Source organism: Electrophorus electricus, chromosome 7 (assembly GCF_013358815.1).
Source record: "Electrophorus electricus isolate fEleEle1 chromosome 7, fEleEle1.pri, whole genome shotgun sequence".
NCBI lineage: Eukaryota > Metazoa > Chordata > Actinopteri > Gymnotiformes > Gymnotidae > Electrophorus > Electrophorus electricus.
Genome location: NC_049541.1, coordinates 25,190,122 through 25,211,649, shown reverse-complemented (window position 1 = coordinate 25,211,649; position 21,528 = coordinate 25,190,122). Strand labels below are relative to the sequence as shown.

Sequence of the window (21,528 nt, the reverse complement as noted above, 5' to 3'; positions counted from 1 at the left end):
TGTCTTGCAGATTTCTTCTTTGTAACATAGGATTTGGCCTTTTCTCTCACAGGAAGGTGCCCAGGTACTTGTGCAGTCTCTTGTGATCTCAAAGCTAGACTACTGCAACTCATTACTTGCTGATCTTCCTCTAAGAGCCATCAGACCTCTACAACTTGTCCAGAATGCAGCAGCATGACTGGTCTTCAATCTTCTGAAGTTCACACGTTACTCCACTGCTGCGCTCCCTTTATTAGCTTCCAGTAGCTGCGTGCATCAGATTTGAAACCTTGATACTTGCCTACAACGCCAAAAATGGACGAGCCCTTTCATACATGAGGTCAATGGTCAAAGCCCGATTCATACCTTAAGTACTTTGAACCTCAAGTACGGCTCGGCTTGAAATATCATGCTTCAGTTCTCATGGAAGACAAGCATCGAGACTATATTCTGCCCTGACTCCAAGATGGTGGAATGAACTCCCACTTGCTGTCCGGACAGCAGAGTCCCTTGCAGTCTTTAAACGCAGACTGAAGACCTGTCTATTTGTGGAATATTTAAAGGACAACTGACCCTGCTCCCATATTGACTGACTAAATTAGCACTAATTGTAAGGTAGTGTTTATTACACTGATGTTGTTTAACAAACTATTTTTTATTGCACTTATCATTGTTTAAGATAGACCTTATGTATTTTGTACTTGTAGGTATCAGCATTGATCCCTGTATTTCTACAGTATTCTAGTTCATTGGTATGTTGGACTCTAACCTACTGTACTGTACTAGGATGTATTCTATGAGTAATTGACTTTTGTAAGTCGCTATGGATAAGAGCGTCTGCTAAATGCCGTAAATGTAAAAGTAAATGTAAATGCTACAATGTGATTATGGAGATCCACAGACAATTCCTTGGAATTTCACAATACAGTAAGTGTGCAACTCGTAAAAGGGTCTGAATACCTTCTGAATCCACTCTATTCTGGCAAAATCCAGACACTGGACATGTTTTAATGCCAAGTGGTCAAAAAGACATGGCCCAAAGGAGTTTGGCCTGGGTGTCACCTTATATCTACACTCCAGTGATGCTGGAAGTCAGAGATGACCACTTCTTAAAGAAATATGTATGCATAAAATGTCTGACTGGAAATATACTGTACAACAATGAAGTGTTAATAATTGTTTATAAGAAGTCCTTGGAGTCCCAATAATTGTGACAATTGTTTTTTTAAAGTTTATTTAAACATTTTTTTTTCTTGTGTTATCAATGTAATTTAAAATACAATCAAATTGATAATGAACATGATCAGTTTGAATTTTAACGCAAGTGGCTGTCCTTTGTTTTTGAGTCATAAAAAAAACCTACTCAAATAAATAACTAAATTTGAATAATAATTAAAATAATAATGTAAGCTCTCCATCAGTCTTTCTTAGGGGATATGTGTCAGTGACCAACAGTTATGAGCTCTAGTAAATCTATATCTATAGTCCTCTCCAGTGCAATTTGCATTCACAGTGTTCACTAATTTGGTTTTAAAATAGATTGGGGGAATGGAATGGCAAGGCTGTCATTTAAGTACAGAAGCACTGTAACCCGCCTATGTCTATGGGGACCTAATGCGATTTAATAAAGACTTCCACTGAGCCAGGAGTCGTGATATTTCGAGCAGAGCTCTGATGTCAAAAGCAGCGTGACTTTTATGAACTTTTATAACCTTGTGCAAGGAGGACTGGCATCTGGGGTGTTGTTTTATGTGTCCTTGAGCTTTCTAATGTATCTTCAAATCATCTAATCCCACCCATTAAACATTGTTCTCAGCTCACGATGCATCACAAGATCGCATTTCATTATACTTTCTCTCCAAGATTAAACCATTAGTCTTGCAGCAAGAGCGTAATCAAAGCTTTCTCCTAAGTCCTTTGTGGACGGCTCCTTCCTCCGCTTTCAGCAAATACTACAGGGTGCCCGCTTCGTTTTCCATATGTTCTGTTCTGGACAGCGCGTTGTTAACTGCGCGCTGCGGAGTTACATTGCCCTCTGCCACAAAAAGGTCAGAGGGACCTCGTGTGTCTAGCTGTTAAAGGGTGAAGCCAGTGAGTGGGGAGGTGGCCATTCGTGCGTGTCTTGAGGGGGCTATAGATGATAAAGTCTGGGCAGTGTCAGAGGTTCATTGAGTCAGACAGCAAGCTGTAATTCCGCGGCTGCAGGTGAAGGAGCCTGCTCTTGCCCTGAGGCTGATGGCCACCAGCTTTGGGCCCCTTTGATCTGCCTGCTCGCTGTAAAAAGTCCTCATTAAAGTATGTTTTATTTGGCTCCCCTGGCCACCCGCCACCCACCCCATCCACCTCCGCCTCCGAATTCAATTTGCATGATGGTGGTGCGGCGAGATCTCGCTCGTTCTCTCCTCCGTCCCCGGGTATCAATACCAGTCTCTCGCAGAGGGGCTTATTACACGGGCGCACGCAGGCAGGTCCCAAAGACTGATGGGTCGGCGTCAACCCTCTGAACTCTGAATACCATTTAGGGGAGGAAAATAAGTAGCCGCTGCCCTGAGGCATAACGTGTGGATTAAACTTTGTGTGAAATGCAGTGAAGATTGTTTGTAGCTATGCCTCGCATTTTATCTGAAGCCGTAAATGGCAGTAAACTGCACGATGCTGAAAAAAAAAAAGAGATGAGATTGGGCTGGGTCCTGCATTCTTTATTGTGAGACATGAGGCAGTGGGCTGTAGTTTAATAATACTGAACCTTCAGGGACGGTTTCCCAGACACGTCTTACGTCTAGTCTTGAACTAAAGTGCAGCTCCAATGGTAAATCACAATTGGAAATTGTTTAGATTCAGGATTTATCTCAATCTGGGAAGCCGGCCCTTAAGGAATGAGAGCTGCCAGTTTGTGCCATTGTGGCTGTGTCAAGGTGCTCGACGAGGAATCACGACAGAAATGTTGGCAGGAGAAATACAACACCAGGGACTGAAGTACACTTTAAGCAATTATAATAGAGCTATGTCATTCCTTTAAAAACAGACCGTGGCTGTATTTTCATCGTATTAAAACAGGCCAAATTAAATCAACTGGGAAAAAAATCTTTCCTCGGGTTATCACACAAAGCAGCTCAATGAAGGCAATCACTTTATGTATACTTAGAAATTACTTACACAACTCCACTGAGCTAATTGAAAAGTTTTATAAGTATTAAACTAATGACACTTTAACTTGTTAAAATCTGTCCCATGATCAGTGATCCATGATTATTGTGTAGTTGTACAGTTGCCTAGTAATGGGTAAAAACAGGCAGTTGTGTCCATTTGCACCATAACGTATTACAGCACTGCCTATGACTCATAGAGCATTTCTCTGATTTATGGTTCCCAAATACGGTTTTCACATGGGACAAAAAGCAAACCTACACACAATCTGAGGCAGATCTTGAGAACACCCCCTTCGACTGTGCGAGGTTTGCGTTCCTGCAACTCAAAAAGGTCTGGTTCATGGTGAGCACACTAGGTCACGCATGACTAGGTCCAGAAGGCACGGACACGTTCCTCTCTCTCTCTGGGCAAGTCAGCAAGTCCAACAGCAGCCCACGTGTGAGTGCCTGGACATTGCCCCCAGGATACAGGAGATGATTGAGTCACCAAATTTCTGTCAACAAATTAAGAGAAATTAAACTTTCATAAAGTATAAATGAAGAAAGAGTATTTTCTGATTTTTCCTGATAGGAAAGAGAAAATATGCTCTGTTAGATAATATTAGTTTAAACAAACTATTTGCATAGGGGCTTACACAATGGATCTTTGCTGGTTATGTGCTCTGCATATGTCGTACCATTTTGCTTTCTGTGGTCACACTCTAAACAAGGTGTTTAGAAGATGCACTGAAAGACATTGCTCTAACCCTGCACCTCAGCACTTGACTTCAGTACTTAGGTTCAATAGAGAATAGGGTTTCTTGTTAGAGAGAAAGGCTGAATTCCTGCATTTGGGACCTGCAGCTGATATGGTCTTCCCAGAAACTCAAAGTCTTTGAGTGGAACGTTAGAGACCTACAGCTTCCTATTACTTGGCTTCTCCGGAACAGAGTCACATGGCTTCGAGCGTAACGCAGCATCGCCGCTGGGTGCGGTTTTTACCGAAGTGATTAGCATCCCTTGCTCGGAATGGCTCTATCAAAGTTGCAGCCTTGCTGGAAGAGGCCCTGGCCTCATTTATATAACCCAGTTCTCTTATTGGTATTTTTACCCATTGCGTGGCATTTTTGTTTTGGCTGATACTCGTCAGACAAATCTGACAGGGCATCCTTAATGCTCTTAATCATGCAGTGCTGAAAAGATGGGGAAACAGCTTCAAACACTCGGGGCTTTGTCTGTGCACTTCAAAGGCCGAGCGTTTGTTGATCCCTCATTTATAAGGCCTTTGTTCAAATGTGGGTTTGTTTTTGGTCACTACTCTGTCAACAGCACCTGTGCGCAACTTTTACGCAGCATGGGCTTGGTCTGCCTTCTTGCACAGTCTCCAATCTAATATTGTCTTTTTAAACATTACATAGGGATCCGTCTGTGTCTCTGAAACCCTAATGAATAGCTGCATATGCTGACAGTAAAAACGCAGCTTGCTTGGTAAAATATCTGCGTAGCTGTTCGTTTTTTGTTTTGCTCTGAAGGCTGACTCTAATTATCTGTTCCTCGATGATAATTGTTATTATGTCTGAAAAAAAAATGGGGAGATTAAACTCAACACGGGGATTATAAAGGACGAGGCAATTATGGCCATTTCATTCAGAACTCAATATCCATCAAAATGAGGTCAGGGACGCAATTACTGTACCTGCGCTAACAGGCATCCCACAAAATGGCAAACACCGGGTAGTCAGAAGCGCGTTCTTTTCGCGTGGCCTTTGGTCATTACAAGGAATCCACACGTGTGAGGTCACAAGCCCTACGCTTTCCTCTAATGACCCAGGCTGTTTTCACCCAGCATCAACACAGAAAACCTGGAAACGTCCAGAATGACTGATCCCTCGAGAATGGGCCAATTCGTATTGTAACGGATGACAGTGTTGGACTACTTGATTAACGTTACATTTAGTTGAGTTTAATAGGGACAGTGGAAGCATGTATGCTTATAACATTTAATGTTTAAGAAACATATATTGTACTAAACAGTTTTCACACAAATACTAAATATTAATTCTGGACTGAAATAGTTGGTGTTAATTTGATACTGGTGCTTTAGCTGGGGACGTATATTCACTCATCCTGCTAAAATCACGGCGTTTCACTATATAATGTGAGTGAAGTAGGTTCTCACATAGCAGTAGACAGGCTGCCATTGACGCCTTCAGTGCTATATGCTGAAAAGGGCCTCTATCAATCAGCGCCGGGTGCACGGCATGATGTGCCGCGCCTCATAATGAAATGTAGCTGAGCGTCGTAGGGCAGCGTTTCCGCAGCAAGTCAACTCGTCACCGCCGAATCCTCCTGCAGCCGTTTCCCGCGGTAACGAGGCGAGCCGGGAGCAATCGTGATCAAATGGGGCGTGATTGAATGAGAAATAATTGAATTATGCGGGGGCAAAATCTTCACAGCAGGAGAGAACGCGAACAGAGGCAACGCGTCTCTGCTGCGGCCGATGAAGGAAACGGTTTGGGCTGTTTTCCAGTGGATCAGCTGGTTCTGACAGATGCACCATGCTTCGGCCTCTTTTTAATTTTCCAAAGGCGGTAGAAGCGAGTGTATATCGCGACGTCCAGTCTAGACGAGAAGGGAAAGAAACATTTCCCCGCTCTCTTGAAATTGTCGCCTGTGCACAGACAGGGTTGCAATAACATGGAGTAAACGTCTTGCGCCCAAGGCACATAGGCAAGTGGCAAAGAAACCGCACAAAAAATAAGTAGAGGCCTGATTTTGCATGGTGACGCAGTTAGGAAGCTCGTGTGCTAAAACAGTAGGAACTGAACATTGGACAGATCGTATCATTGGTACAATTTTGACATGCTATTTATAAATGTACACTTGCCCAGACTATGGGTTATATCAGATGACGTTTCTGTTCGCCCTTTATACGATAGCTCCTGAAATTTCGCTGTCTTTGTTGTTGTTGGAGGAGGGGGTTGTCAAAACGATTTCCCCCAGACTGCCGCTACTCTATTAAATACGGTCGTGAATGCCCGACACCTCGGTAGTAAAAGCTCACTTACGTAGCAGCGCTGCAGTCTACCCCCTAGGCTCCGCTCAATATGACCGCAACATCCACAATCATCCTTCTGTCGCCGCCTGGCGCGCTTCTGTCACATGGCTGGCGGCAGTGGCGAGCGCAATTTCGATCTAATAAACGTCAACATCAATAAAGCCGTCCGCCTAAAAGAAATCGGAAACCTAATCATGAGCTCAAATAAACACTCAGAGCCAAGGCTAGTCCCACGGTACCGCGGTCTCGTCAGAAAGGAAACCACATGAACGAACCCCAGACGTTATTGTGGAAACGGCTATAAGTCGGTCTGTTTTTGCATTTCATGGCCAGGTCTGCACAATGGTTGTCCCTTCGTCTTAATTAATGACCAGTATACAATCTGAACAATTTATGCATTATGGAAAAATAATGATCTCGTATATATAATATAGTCTTTCATAACATGTATGCCTGCGTATTAAATTGATTGCAATTTAATGAATGATATCAAACTGATATCGCTTGTTTTGCAATATGATCTGCAACTACTGCTGTTAGTTTGCTCACAGGGAGACAGCGATATGAAACAAGTACCCGCTAAGTCTGGCCACCTGCAGTTTTCCACACGAGAGTTACCCCCTCTGAATTATGGGCACGAATGAAGAATCCCCTTTTCACTTCGAGGGAACATGCTTGTAGATCTCATGTGAAATCCATTTCCACTGCTTGGAAATGCTCGAAATGTGCCCCGCCCGGGACACGAAATCTTCCGCTCTCTCCCGCGCCCTTCGGCTCACACTCGGCGGCGGTGACATCTGCGGGAGACGTGTGCGCTCTCACTCGCGCTCTGTTGGACCGCAGGCTTTTGTCAGCACGTCAGAGCTGCAAAGTGAAGTGTATGCGTTTACTCTTTTTTCCCTCTCAATGGGGGAAGAGAGAAGCCCTGAAGTAACCTGCAGGCTTTACCGAACCCTCCTCGCAAGCCTTTTTTTGCGGAAGAAAAAAAAACAGCATGTAGGTAATATTAACAACTTTGGAAAAACGGGCATTTCTCTTTACAGTAACTGCTGGGGGAGCTGCACTCGGAGGATGAGAGAGCTCCTTAGTTAAGTAACCCGCAGGCTTTTGGGAAGTCCTGTCAGTGCGCTAGCCATGTTTGTTTGGTACACTAATCCACTCTCGCTCCTTTTCATCCTGGCCATCCGTCCACTCTCTCCTGTTCAAAGGGGATTTCCATGGTCTAATTAGGTGTATCACAGTAATCTCTGTGCCCTCCACCATAGGCTACACCAGTCGCTGAGGGACAGCCACGCCATTGTAGGTCGGCCTTCCGTTCCCCAGGCCCGTGAGCCTGGGTGGGGAGCGTGTCTCCGTATTGGCTGTATCGAATCTAATCCCATGGTGCTTTGTTGTGTTGACCCAAAGTGCATGTTTGCTTTGAAACGAGAGCTAAAAATGTTCTCACCCTCGCTGGTGGCCATGCGGGGCTCTGATTGGCCACAGTGCATCTTTTGAGAGGAAAGAGATTTGTGGGGGTAGTGCAGGCAGCGGTCGAGGAGGAGGAGGATTTGTTCGTGTCTGAGCAAGCATGATGACGGACCCAACTGGGTGAATAAAAGCAAGACAGGGCCTCCCGTCTTTCACTGTGATTGCTGAAGCATGTGCCCACACACATACACATCAGCTCTGCAGGAGACAAAACCACAGACACAAACACACACATACACACACACACACAACAGCACCCATCTGAAAATCCACCCTCTCGGTGTGTGAAACATGATCAATAAAGGAGAGATTGTGTGTGCGTGTGTGTGTGTGTGTGTGTGTGTGTGTGTGTGTGTAAGGGAGGTCACCATGTGTGACAGACCCAGAGCCCCAGTGTTGTTGACATCTGTTCCCCTTCACTGCAAGCCTGATTGATTGGAGACATAAGTCCATCTTCAGAAAACAGAGAGCCTTTAAAAAAAGGTGGGGGGGGGGGCACCACCTGAAAGAACCATAGGAGCAGTGGCACTTTTGTTCTGGTGTTCCTGAACCCTGGGAAGGGACTGATGTCATTTCCTGGCCTCAGCAAGTGGGTACTCGCCCCAGGCGCTCTTCCGAAGCTGACAAGAGAAGTGTGAGCCTTCCCTGCCCCTAGCAGCCCTGGGCCAGAGCGAGTGCAGGAGGAAGAAATTGTCATCTAATTACGAAGCCTAATAAACTCGCGCTGAGGGGACTGCATTTCTTCCTGTCCGTTGGATAGATACTCTTTCGGCTTGACAGTCACTGTGACACAAATAAACACATCTTTTAAATATCTTCACACTTATTACTTGGTGTCAACTTAGGGTTTTACTCTAGTGCAAAGTAATAACAGATAAAGCTATTTTAATCATCTGTCTCCTCAATATATTTACATTTGCGACTAGCAAATGTTGGGCTGGCCAAAACGCTGACGTTACTCCACCCACAGTTAAGTTCTCCCGGCTGTTGGTGCTCAGGTGTAGTCAAACAGCATAGGAGTTAAAGACATATTTGAATAAAGCCCCACAATATCTGGATAAGCTGAGCGAGCACATGTGGACTGCTTAACTAGGAAGGATCATTTCCGTCTGTGTGTGCACAGATAGCGTTCTTGGGCTCCTGCTTGGTTACCCAGTCAGTGTGGTACACTGGAAAATGAAAATAAAAGGTGTAATTCACAGCTCTGCATTGAAGGTACACCACATACCAGTTTCACAAAAAAAAAAAAAAATAATAATAATAGTTGCACATTGCCTTTTCAATTATCTACTGTAAATGGTTTTCCTTTGGTCACAAAGCAAGACATATAGTCCCCAAATGTTGGTTCCTCATGCTCTCTAGTTAAGCTAATGTACCGTATGAAAAGAGAAGACAGCTGAGGAATGTGGATAGAAATAACGTCGTCTCCTGAATCCTTAGTAAAAATGAGCAAAAAACACGATGAAAACATGTCCATGTTGTTTATCTTCTTGACTTTATACTGATAATATGAGAAAAACCCAAATTTCCAGTGAGATAAAAAATATTAAAAGAAAAGTCCTTATTTTCAAATAGAAGAGTCTATTATTGATTGGTACAACTATAATTTTATATATACAAAATCGAGTTGTTCATATTTGACCTTTTTTAGACAACTGTGTTTAAGGTGCTTGGAAGAGGCCGCAGGCATGCCTTGTCACCTTGCACGGTGGGGTGCCAAGTTTTCTCCAAGCAGCACAGCTGGACAGCTACAGGGGCTGGTGGCATCCTGACGTCACTAAGTCTCCATAAGTCCAATTTCACATCACCGTCATGCCATGAAAGGCTTGCCAGAAGAATGTTTCTAATCACAAATAGAAATTCAAATCACAAATGGAAGCATGTGGAACTTTGATGCAAACCTGGCTCTGGTTGGACAGCACAAAACCAGAGACAGAAGTGAGTCTGGTGTAGAAAGAGTCAATGTTAAGGTCATACAGAAAAGAACTTAATCTCTAATGTGCAGTAGATGGTTTAGGGGTTGTTTTTCTTCCAGAGGCCAGGGGAATTTTATTAGGTTACAAGGCATTATGTGCTCAATCAAATAGCAGATTTTAGATCACAGTGTGGCTGTTGTTGTCAGGAGGCTAAGACTGGGTCATGGCAACATCTTCTAGGGGCACATTTTCCCCCCAAGCCATACGAAAATTGTTCACTAACCACAGACCACAGAAGCTTTGGCAATAGTCATCCCTGTGCCCTGACCTCGGTGCCTTTGAAAATCACTGAGATGAGCTGAAGACGAACGCTTACATGAATGTTTACACAAACTCCGAAGGTACTCTGATAGGTCTAGACAGATTATATAAAGGAATGATAAGATACCTGCGTGACCAGATATATGTGTTATTTCTCCTCATTTAGCATTATAGCGCAAGACTCAGAGCTGTTATCTAAGAAGCAGCAGGGTGCCAATAATTGTGACATGTTTTGAATAAAATCTTTTTTTACACAGATTATTTCTTCTGTCATCGGATTTCTTTGTAACAGTTTTAACTCACTGAGAGATCAGATTAATGTCAGATAAAGAGCAAAGACATTTTCCATTACCTCCTTGGTGTCACGATACGGCTCCTCCCCTTCAGAGTCTTCTTGTGTGTGTGTGTGTGTGTGTGTGTGTGTGTGTGTGTGTGTATGTGTGTGTGTGTGTGTGTGTGTGTGTGTGTGTGTTTGCATAGTCACGCCCTCTCATGGTTCTCACCTGATCCTTGTTCTGTGTCATTATCGTGTGCGTATATAAGTCTCTTGTCTAGTCGTGGATGTTGTCGATGTTTAACCCCGATAGCCTGCGAGCTACGTCTTCTTTGTTGTGTGCTAATAAACGTATGTCTCTATTTTCCTCAGCTCATCCCCGCATCCTGCTCGGCCTCCTCAACGTTACACTTGGCTCATTTTTGCCAAGGGTGCTAATAATTCTGTGAGTCACATTAAAGTCCAAGTAAGGAAACACAAACAGCATCATGCTGTCAGACACACGGCAAAACAAATCAAGAGGTGTGCAGTTCATCAGACGAGCTCCCAGGCGAGTGGAAGCCAGACTCGGCAGCACACATTTCTCAGCCATTACCTGCTTTGTGATGCTGGTCTGGTCATCAAGGGAGGCATAAAGTGGCATTGTCCCACTGCCTGCTGCCCTTCAGGACTAATACGCAACTCACATGGGGAAGCGTGGATCACAGCATAGCCACTGTGGAAATTACCTCGGTACAAAAGGAGTGTTATCCTGGCTGTGCTTGCGCTCTCGGGGACATCAGGTTCCATGGCTCTGAGTCGGCAGCAGTAGCAGCCGGGGGCAGACAAATTTCACAGAGAGTGTAGGTGAACTCTGAACTGTAGCTTCTACAGCTTCTACCCTCCTCGCCCAGGTGGGAGTTGAGACACTGTGTGTTTAAAACCACAGAGCATTAAATGCATTGGCAAAATTAACACTTATTAGTAACAGTATGCCTGGTGTGATAAGGCACAAACCTTATGTTCAATCAGTCCTATAGAGAAACAGGACCAAGAAATGATTGCATTAGAGAATATGGATGGCATTTAAATGTCCAGATGGACTTGTTCTCTCTTTCAATTGAAAGGCAAAATCACTGAGGTGACTGTATTGCTGCAAGCCCTCAGCTGAGGTGACATCTATAACAACCTTCACCAGAAAAGTTCTTGATTTGCCATATACTGATAATAAAATACATGGATCACAAGGGAATGTATTTAATTTAATATATTTCATGTATTTCCATCCATCCATCCATCCATCCTTCAATCCATCCATCCATCCATCCATCCAAAAATAAATGCAGTTTTCTGCCTTCTAGCCCTACAGTGGGTCAAGATGCAAAGAGCCAAAGTGTTTATGTTAACTTTTGCCTGTTACCATAACTTCATGCCTCTGGCTGGCTGTCCCAGCTCACAGGTGAAATATCTGTGGGTACTCTTGTCAGGGAGTTCACCTGCTGTGCCCATTTCTCCTAATCAGATTGCTACATGTTGCGTCATCAGCTATTGTCAGGAAACAGGTTTCACACCAGAGATCTTCGGCTCGGCGACGTCACATGTCAACATATGCCTGTCCAGTAATTCTGTCATCAGTCACTCTGAAATAAAAATTCTTTTTTTTGTTATTTCAAGTAAAATATGTGGGATTGCCACACAGGGGAAAAAATAGTTTATTGTATTTTCACATAACATTGCTAACATTTTTGATAATGTTGATGCTAATAATGGATAATACTTAGTGTCTTCATTATTTCCTACTGATATTCCTTCACTTTTAGGCCCAGTAGCAATTCGGGGTGAAACGGTCCTTTAACATGTGCATGCACATATGTTTGGCCTAAGAAATATGGCTCCCCAGTGGCTGCTCTCACCTCAAGGCCATCGTCACATATGGCTAGCCATGTTCCTACCCGACCTAATGTGGATATACCTTTACTGGAGTCAGCATGCAGACACCAGGTGGGTGTACAGGACAACCACTTTTTACTGCACAACAGTGCACTTCACAGTCAGCCTGTATTTTCTTAGCAAAGGCTCCAGCGCAGGGTCCAATGCAGCACAGCCTACTGAGCTCAGTTCTGCAGCTAAAGTGTTCCTGAGAGGACACATGCGGTGAAAACTCTGTTCCCTAAAAATGGCAGCCCACTTCAGTCTGCCATACCTCCCACACTTCTAACGGCACCCGGGTGACACCGGGTTTAGTCTCAGAGGTTGCTGCTTCATAGGATGTTCAAGAAATCAGTAGATCTTTGCTGAGGATCTCAAAACAGAAGTGCAGACCTGAGATAACTTTTCTTGTTCTCATTGTCGTATCAGGAAAAACTGTCCTCCTACACAGCTGTTCTTTTGGTTTATACTGCCCGTCTTTTTTCTCTTAAGTGGGCCTGTTTCAGCTGTTTCCTGTAAGACTAGCATAAAGTGGCACCAGGGCTGTCGAACAAAGCTCTCTCACACTGCTTAATCCACGGTTGCATTAAGACCGAGCTCTGTGATGTTTGGTCGTACACGTACTGCTGTGGCATTCAACTGTGCTTCTACCGTGCTACATGTCCATCTCTGAAACCTAGTGATGCCAGAACCACCTAATTGAGTTTCTCATAAAGTCATTTAGACATCTAGGACTGGATTAGACACAGCATCTCAATAAGAGCCTATTCTTGTATTTGTCTTGAAGTCACAGAGAGATCACGGTTTGCTTTCCCTGAGAGCTTTCTGGAACTGTTTGACTCAGTTCAAATGGGTGACAGACATATGTTATGTGTTATGCTCATTGCGGTGTGTGAATGTGTGTGTGTGGAGGGGGCAGGGTGGGGTGTTGGGCACGTCATAATTCCCTACTCCTGACTCATTCTCTCAGAGGCATCAATACCACATAAGATAAGTGACAGAAAAATTAAAAGCACGATCCCTTTTCTGTCACAGTTTTAGCCATAGACACAGACCATTGAACTTGTCAGTGAGCGGAGCATGTCAGTGAAAATGCAATTACTCTACTAACGACCTCCATTTCTCTCTCTCGCTCTCTCTCTCTCTCTCTCTCTCTCTCTCTGTCTCACTCTCATACATACATACATACATACATACACACACAATTACAACATCCACGTTGAAATTGGAAAAATAACATTGTGCGTCTGTATAGACGAGAAAATAACAGGCCAAAGCAGGAGTTTTATTTTGTTCAGGCTAAGACAAGTCTCAGGGTCACAAAACAACTCAAATTCGTTCGCATTACGATGACTGGGTATTACCTAAATAACTATGTTGCTTAGCCTAATTTGAATTTAGCGGAGAGTGTGAGGCATTTGCGCGCTTGGTCTGTTGAAGCCAATGCTGGATAGGGTGACTGACATCAGCACCACCCCTCGTTGCTACGCTACGTTTCCCCCTATGAACGATGGGGGCATAGCCCACCGATACAACGACTTGTCCAATGTGACAGGGCAGACACCTGTACTGTGGGGTGTTGGGAAGAGGGAAGAGCCAGGCTGGCGCAACACTTTGCTGTCGTTTCCGAAGAGTTTGGGTGATTGTGCCACTCCTGGGCGTGCTGCGCCGATGGCCGGGCGGCGAGCTGTCACTCCTCGTCGCGTGGTGCTCTCTCACTGGCCGGGTTTCGCTGCAGCTGCGACTTCTCAATGGGGTTCATTGTAACGGTTTCACGTTGTAGCGGCGAGGAACCTCGGTGAAGCAGCGCTGCGACTGCGATCGCGGTGAGGGAAGCGGAGCGCGGCGCTCGTCAGTGGCAATCGTCCTGTCGTACAAGCGCCGAAGACCACAGAAGTGCGCAGTGGAGGGAGATGCTGTCACATGCTTGCTAGACTTATTCGGGGACGGACTGACCAATATTTTAACAACGAGCCGGAATCCTTTTTCTTTCTGTTAAGACGGGTTGCTTATTTGAATGCGCAGAAGGATCGGGAAGCCGAAGGTAATTTTTTTTTTTTTTACGTTGCTGGCTGGCTAGACTGCGCATTGTTTAAAAATTGTGCTGTTGTTTTTATTACCTTAAGAGTGACGAGTGTGCGCCATAATGATTTAGAAACATCCATATAGCCTACTGGAAATTGTTAGTTTATTTGTAATATCTGTATATGCTGATTTCTTTTGTTTGTTTACTCCATTAAAAAAAAGATTTATAGTTTTTCTTACACTGAATTCATCCCTTAGCCCACTCCAGCAAAACTATGTTGAAACCTCTTTTTTTTTTTTTTTTTTTAAACACAGGCTACGCTGGTGATTTCTTAATTAGCATCCAATGGATCAAGGGGGCTAATCTCTGCGATATATTTTATACATCGCATGTGTATGAACATTAATTAATGGGCTGTTTTGATTCGTGTATAACTAAGTAATTATAACACAAGCGTTTGCCGGACTCAGTCTTGGCTAACGATCATTACGCTTCAAAAATAATTTGGTTAAAGGAACTCTGATGTGGAGGAACGGAATATCAGAAGGCATCTATCTATTTGAAAAGTTATGACCATATTGTTGTCTCCGGAATGTTATGGAGTCCTTTACGCACGAAGACTTCTGTGTGTAGAGGTCAGTGGAACCTGGGAGCCAGAAGGACACGTTTGTGATTTAAATAACATCCGGCGTGTTTCACCCGTTTAGACATTTTTAGTATCGGCTGTCGTAAACAAAAATGGCTTAAAACAAACACTTTTCGAAGAGAATATATAAAAAGCAAGCGTTGCGAAAACGAATAATAGCTTTCTTAAAAAAGATTTGTATGAAAACATGCGAATAACTTTTGTGCAGGCCTACTGATGCCTTGAAATCTAAATGTATAGAGACTGTCAGGGCGCTTTTGCGATACCACAGACGGTGCGGCTTGTAGTCGAACTTTCTCAGGCTTGCGCCAGTATTAGTCGCTAGGTGGCGCGTTGAATGAACGGTGGAGACAAGTTTAGACTTAATCTACAACAGTGAGTTAATATCGACTCCGCTGATAGTTCGATTGATATTTGTAAATGCGAAAGTGATGCCTGTATACTGAATGTACATTTCCAAGGTTTAATTTTTAGGGAAAAAGTTAAGGGAAACGTTACTTTTACACTGAACTGTGCATTTATAAGTATGCAAGCATTTAGATTGTGCGCGTGACGGGCTGGGATGGCGTTCATGTGAGGGCATCTCTCCAGTGCCCGTGCACAATCTGTGTCAAATTTGTTTCTTGTGAGTTAACTTAAGAGTAAATACATTTTAAAAAGTCAGAAGGGTATTGCTATAGTTGGCCTTCAGGAATGTACACTTTTGTGATGAAGTAGTGTAGTGATGAAGGCTCCCTGTTAGCTCCAGTAGAGTGGTGTATCTCTGAGCAGCCACAAAGTACCATGGTAAGCCTTTTCAGCTCCTTCAGTGTGTGGTGCTGTTCTCCTGTGAGCAAAACTGCGAGGTGGCCATAATAACAAGGCCATATGCCGCCAGTCCTTGCCATGCTGTGTTTGATGTCCAGATGCCAGGAGTTATGTACTGCTGCATGTTTGAGCAAGTGTGTGTGTGTGTGTGTGTGTGTTTGTGAGGGGTTATGCGAGGCTCACTGAGAGGACAGCTCAGCTGGTGAGTGCTTTGGGCAGGCAGGGGTGGTGTGGGGCAGGGGTGTTTGGAAGAGTCGTGGAAGTTCAGACTGCTCTTGTCAGAAGGCTGGGGAGGCTAATAGAGGAGTCATGGAAGTCCAGACTCCTCTCGTCAGATGTCAGGGGAGGCTGATGAAACTCCATCACCTGGTCCCAGACCATTTGGACTGTCTGCGAGCAACACGGCGGCTGAGCCCAGCAGTGAGACGATCAGGGCCATGCACTCACCAAAATCAGGTGATGACAAAGAGGAGGAGAAGGAAAGAAGAAGGTGGGAGGGTGAGGAGAGATAAATATAGCACAAAAAGACTGCGTGGGATCAGGCGCCACCATTATCACGTTTGGGGCCTCTTTGTGTGTGCATTAGATTCCAGACCTCTAAATGCAGTAAGACCAGACAGCTTAAAAGAGAGCCATTGATGGATCACAATTAACCAATGAGTTCTCCATGCAAGACACACCAATACAAGTTTTGCTCAAGGACTGAATTCTTACTGCCTTGGCTTAAGCTCTCATCATATCTAATGTACTGAGGTGCGTCAATGCACCTAATTAATCCTACACTTCTCATTCTTATTTAAGTGCCCATTACTGTGAAACAGGATTTGTTCAGTTCTAATACATTCTAATGTCACCTGAACTTTTTCTGTCGGCAACCTGCCTAGCCCTTTATTCCTGCCGTGTGATATGCTTCTGCTGTAGGGAAATTGCATCTTTTTTTCTGAACACTCATTCTTTGCATCCCATCTAATTCCACATGCACAGGACCCAGATGTCCCCCACAGTGAAAGTGCTGTAAGATAACTGGAGGTGATAGAGAGGAGAGAGTATTATTTTGGCACAATTGCATCCCCCCCTTGTAAGTGTCTGCTGCTCTTTGGCATTTGTTGAATTTACCTAGTGAAACGTGTAGTGATCTAATCACTAAGCTAAGCACTTGTAATTCCCCAGTAAAGGGAAGCTTATTGTGGAGATTAGAGGGTTTAGATGAGGCATTTTCCCCTCTGAGGCTGGCCTACTCTCCAGGTCGCTGGGATGCAAAGGCTCAAGACTGTCTGTTCCCTTCCAGCAGGGCTTCTATTCACAGTCTGGGAGGGAAGGAGAGAGATAGAGAGAGAGAGATTGGGAGTGGAGAAGTCCCTGAAGGATACTTACTTACTCTGCTACAGTTGCTATACTGTTCACTAGAGAGGGAGAAAGAAAGGGAGTGCGTTAGAGAGAGAGATAGATAGAGAGTGAGGAGTAAAGGGGAAAAGGAGAAAGAAAAAGGAAAAATGTTTGAAGGAAAGAGAGAGAGCATAAGGGGATAGAGATACTGACTTTCTGAAGGATGCTTTTTTTGCTTTGGGAAGGGCGCCTGATGCTCCCCTCCAGAAGACCTTCTTATCTCCACATTCTGCCCACCTTCTGTAACATATCTGAAATCTTCCATCTTACATCACCAGAGAGCACAGGAGCCATGTATTGATGGATGGATTTGTGTACTGATCAGCCCCCCAGAGAACATGCATGGTATAAAAAACCTGCACTCGGTTTAAGTTTAACCTGGCTTGGCGTTCGTGGGGTTTGTGGCATTCATATTGTTCATTGTGTTTATGGGGTTCCAGGGCTTTGTGTGGTTTGTGACATTCATGGTGTTTGTGGGGTGTGTGGGGTTCATTGGGTTCACGAAACCTCCTTGGACTGCACTGATTTTGCGTTCAGGACCTGGCACCTCATTGCCAGGTCAGAAGCTTTGAGGCACTAAGTGTTTCTGTCACTTTATATGAACTGCTGTGAGGAGGATTTCTCTACAGACTGTCTGTGGGTCCTGCCCAAATTCTGTTTAAACAGAATTCTTGTCCTCCCCAAAGAATGTTAGTTCTTGATTTTAAAGGGGCTGTTTGAAACATGTATAAGCCTCACTCACGCGGAGTTTAGAAGGTGGAGCTCTGAGAAATTAAGAGGAGGAGCTCCAAGATATTAGGAGGCGGAGCCACGTGAGTTTAGTCGTTGGATCCTAGAGATTGAGGTTGAGCTTGACTGTCTGGTGCTCTGTCATGTCAGTCTGGGGTTATGCCCTTTTGAACCATGGTTTTTCTGCATTACTGATGGAGCACGCTGGGTTCCCAGCCAACGTGGACTTGCTCTGCCATTTCTCTTCTACACCCATTAGTATGAAAGTGGAGGCAAGCCAGCGTCTGGCAGAGACGTCTGGTTGCTTTTTTCTAGACTGCTCTCTGCTCTTATCAGATGCTGCTGAAACAGACAGCCACAGAAGGCTTCACACAATATCACACAATCTACTATTAGGCATTTTCATTAAGCCTTTATTTTTACAGTGGGGACTTGGAGTGGCAGACATTTCAATGCTCTCAGCAATGATCTCTTTCTTTTTTCTCCACCCCCCCCACTCTCTCTCTAGAGTTTGGTTTCTTTTCCTCTTCCCCCCTCTCATCCATCTCTCTGCTCCCTGCCCTTAAGATGAATGTGTTCCACTTTTCGTGGCTCTGTCATTTGCTGTCTGGAGCAGAGAGCTATGGGTCTGTTTGGTCACCTGTAGGAGACCCACTCACTTCCATTGAAATATCAAAAGATGTCACTTAACCTCAGGGTCAATCGCATAATATTATTAGCATTGCATCTTAGTAAATAGTTGAAAGAATGAGGTGAACGCAAAGTCAGATGTCATTTTTGCCCTTCTCCAAGAGTGCATGTTATTGGATGAAAATTGGGGCTTGCATGTACTGAGTTCCATACAGGCATTCTCAAATCTCTTTGTTCTCTCCCTCTTTCTCTCTTCTCTTCCCTCTCTCTCTTCTGTTCTTTTTCTTTCTCCTTCTTTTTCTCTCCCCTGATTCTTTTGCTTTTTCCCTTTTATCCTTTTTCTGTCTCTCCCTCTCTCTTGATTTCTGTCTCTTTCTGCTTCTTTTTCTCTTTGTTTTGCATTGTCTTTCTCTCTCACTCCCTCTTTCAGGTTTGATGCCCCTGATTTGGCTGCGATCATCATCTGCTCATCTCATGCTCTGGCTCATCAATCACTTTCCCTCCAGCTGTCCTGCTCCGGTCTGTGCTGTTGGAAGCTCTGTCCCCTACCCGCTGCACCGCTCTCACTGAGAACCTCCAGATCCACACTTCTAGATCCTCCTGGTCACCAGAAAGCTCTCCTGCCTTCCCTCCATCCTCTCCTACTTTCTCCTCTGGCCCACAACATGAACGGGAGGCGTGGCCTGTGGACAGCACTTGCCCTCTTCCTGCTGGTCCAATGGGAGGCAGGCTCCTGGGGAATGACCCTCAACTCCATTCCGCTGCATCCAGCATCGCGCCGAGCCCATGGGGCGGACCCAGGAGCACCTCCGCCCAGGCACAAGAGGAACTGGGTGTGGAACCAATTCTTCGTTCTGGAGGAGTACACCGGCGACGACCCACTCTACGTTGGCAAGGTGAGGTGGCCGCATCCAAAAATTCCACAGAAGCTCCATGGTGATTGGAGGATTGTAGTGGGATGGTAGCCATAGGAACTGCACCACTAGAATAGACATTCCCATTCAGTGGGAGTTCTAGCTTGTATGGCACCCTGGGCAAACCCCCCTTTCTGCCATTCTGCACTAATTGTAATTTTTAATAAGATATTTGGAAAGACAGAAATATTTATAAAATTACTCAAATCTATCAAAATATCAAAAAGAAGTAATAAAGACAAAAAGAAACACATTATTGTATATGAATTCAAATAATAAGAGAAACAAATTATTATACTATTACCCTGCTCCTAACAAAAACACACATATAAATCAAAATTATAGTAGGAAGACCTGAGGTCAACCAACCCACGCCCAGTGTTATAAAACCTGAGATAACAGAACACCGATGGGGAGGGGATACAGCAAGTGGGCAAGGAGGGAAAAGGTCCAGGTACATACAGATGTAACAGTGTTCCGAGTTGTCCACCTTCGGAAGTATGAGCGGAAGTATGCTCACTGCAGTACAATGAGGGGTTGCAACCATAAAATCCCAAGGATTTTGTGGGAAGACTGGAAGTGTCAGCAGGAACATTTACAATGTGTTAAGCTATGTGTTCCACCTCATCACCTTTTTTAACACGAATACCTTTTTTCACCACTTCCAAACCTTGCCATTGGCTAGCTCTCCTGCTGTGTGAGCACGCAAAATGTGACCTGACTACGACTGTGGTTACCACAGAAAATTAGGGGTTTTAGTAAAGGATCATACACTCAATTAAGTATTATTTAACAACATTCCGTTCATTAATATCACTTATTTTCTGGATTTAATCAAACAAATAAACAAAAATACCACAGAGGTGCTGGACCTACATAAATAATTTCGGGAATCCAGGCGCTCCAAATTTGAGAGGTACCGTATCTTGTTCTGGCAGGATCCAGCACAAATGAAGCACTTCTCCTGTCCCCTCCTCATATAGTACTTCCCAGTGGGAGACATTCAGGCAGCCTGCCTGTCTCACAAACTAGAGTTGGGGTGTGACGCTGTAAGAGAAGAGGCAGACTGCACATTTCAGTGTTTTAATACAGTTCCAGCAATGAATGCACCATACTCAATGGGATAATCCACAATCAAAGTCAAGGGCAACGGTGAACATAGGTAGGGTTATGATGCAAACAGATGCACATGGAGGCACTGACAGAAAACAAAAAACACGGTGCACCCAGTGACCCACATGGTGACATGATTAATGTCATTGGCATGATTTGCAAATGTCACCGTTCCAATTTGTGTTTGTGTGTGTGTGTGTGTGTGTGTATGGACACCCTGTGGCGACCCCAGTAAGATGCCGCCCTGGCAATAGTCCATGTCGTCCATACCAAAATCCACCACTAGGGTCATCGTTAGGGGTGGCATTGAACATTTTGATGCTGGCGCCGATTAATTTTTGTCCATGTCAGGTTTAATAAAAAGTAACTTGGATAAAAATGGCTTATTATTGTTAGTGAATGTGAACACATGAACCATTATGTAAGCTAAGATGCAGTCTGATTGCAGCCTTAGCTATCAAGCTAAATGTATAATGTTAGTGCTCTTCACTGGGAAGCAAACCTAGTCCTTGATGATCTTACAAAAGTATATGACTCCTTCTCTCTTGGGTAACATTTTTCTTTTTAAGACAGTGTGGCGCTTAATTACTGCAGATAAAATCATAATACTCGACTAACGTTCCGCTCAACTCTGGTCGTTCTAGAGGAAAAACACTTCCTGGCTAGGTTCGAAACCTGAATAAACAAATGCCCTAGCGACACCCTACTGTTCCCATTTATGTCCATAACAGGTGAAATTTACATTTTTTATTCAACACCAGGTCATCGGGTATTGGCTGCAGTAACAGAGGTCCCACTCCTTCTGTTCGAATTCTTCTACATGACAAAAGTGGAAGTTCTGTTATTTTTCATGTCTATCACGTTTTCTCATCCCATCCATCATTGTCTCTCTGAGGATGGCAGCTGTCACATTCCTAATTGTGCAAAAAAAAAAAAAAATTCAAAGAACCCAAGTCTAGGTTATCTTTTCTGAGGTCTACATTTGATGTTAAGATCCCTTGCCTTCAACCACCACCCTGGGCCCTCCCCTCATCACAGCCTTGCCAGGAAGCCTCACGTGGGCACATCTGTCGTGCCGGGCACGTGTCCGCAGTTTGCCCATAGGGTTTAGCCAGAGGAGCGTTAGGGCCAGGAGCCTGGGGGCTGCTGGCACCTACCACCCTCACGTGTTTGCTCCTCCAGGGTTTACATCACTTTCCCCAGCCTATCAGCTGTGCCCTGTC

The 21,528-nt window shown here is 44.4% G+C and overlaps 1 protein-coding gene across 3 annotated transcripts in view; it reads left to right on the top strand.

Moving 5' to 3' along the window:
• The first annotated feature begins 13,629 nt into the window (after positions 1-13,629).
• cdh7a (cadherin 7a) overlaps positions 13,630-21,528 on the top strand; it is a 47,394-nt gene continuing 39,495 nt past the window's right edge. For all 3 annotated transcript variants that reach the window (XR_003410057.2, XR_003410056.2, XM_027001275.2), the window contains exons 1-2: positions 13,630-14,098; positions 18,709-19,174. Coding sequence is in view for 1 of the 3 variants with exons in the window: in XM_027001275.2 (XP_026857076.2) it covers positions 18,944-19,174 (231 nt within the window). In the remaining 2 variants the exon portion in view is untranslated. The remainder of the gene's footprint in view (positions 14,099-18,708; positions 19,175-21,528) is intronic.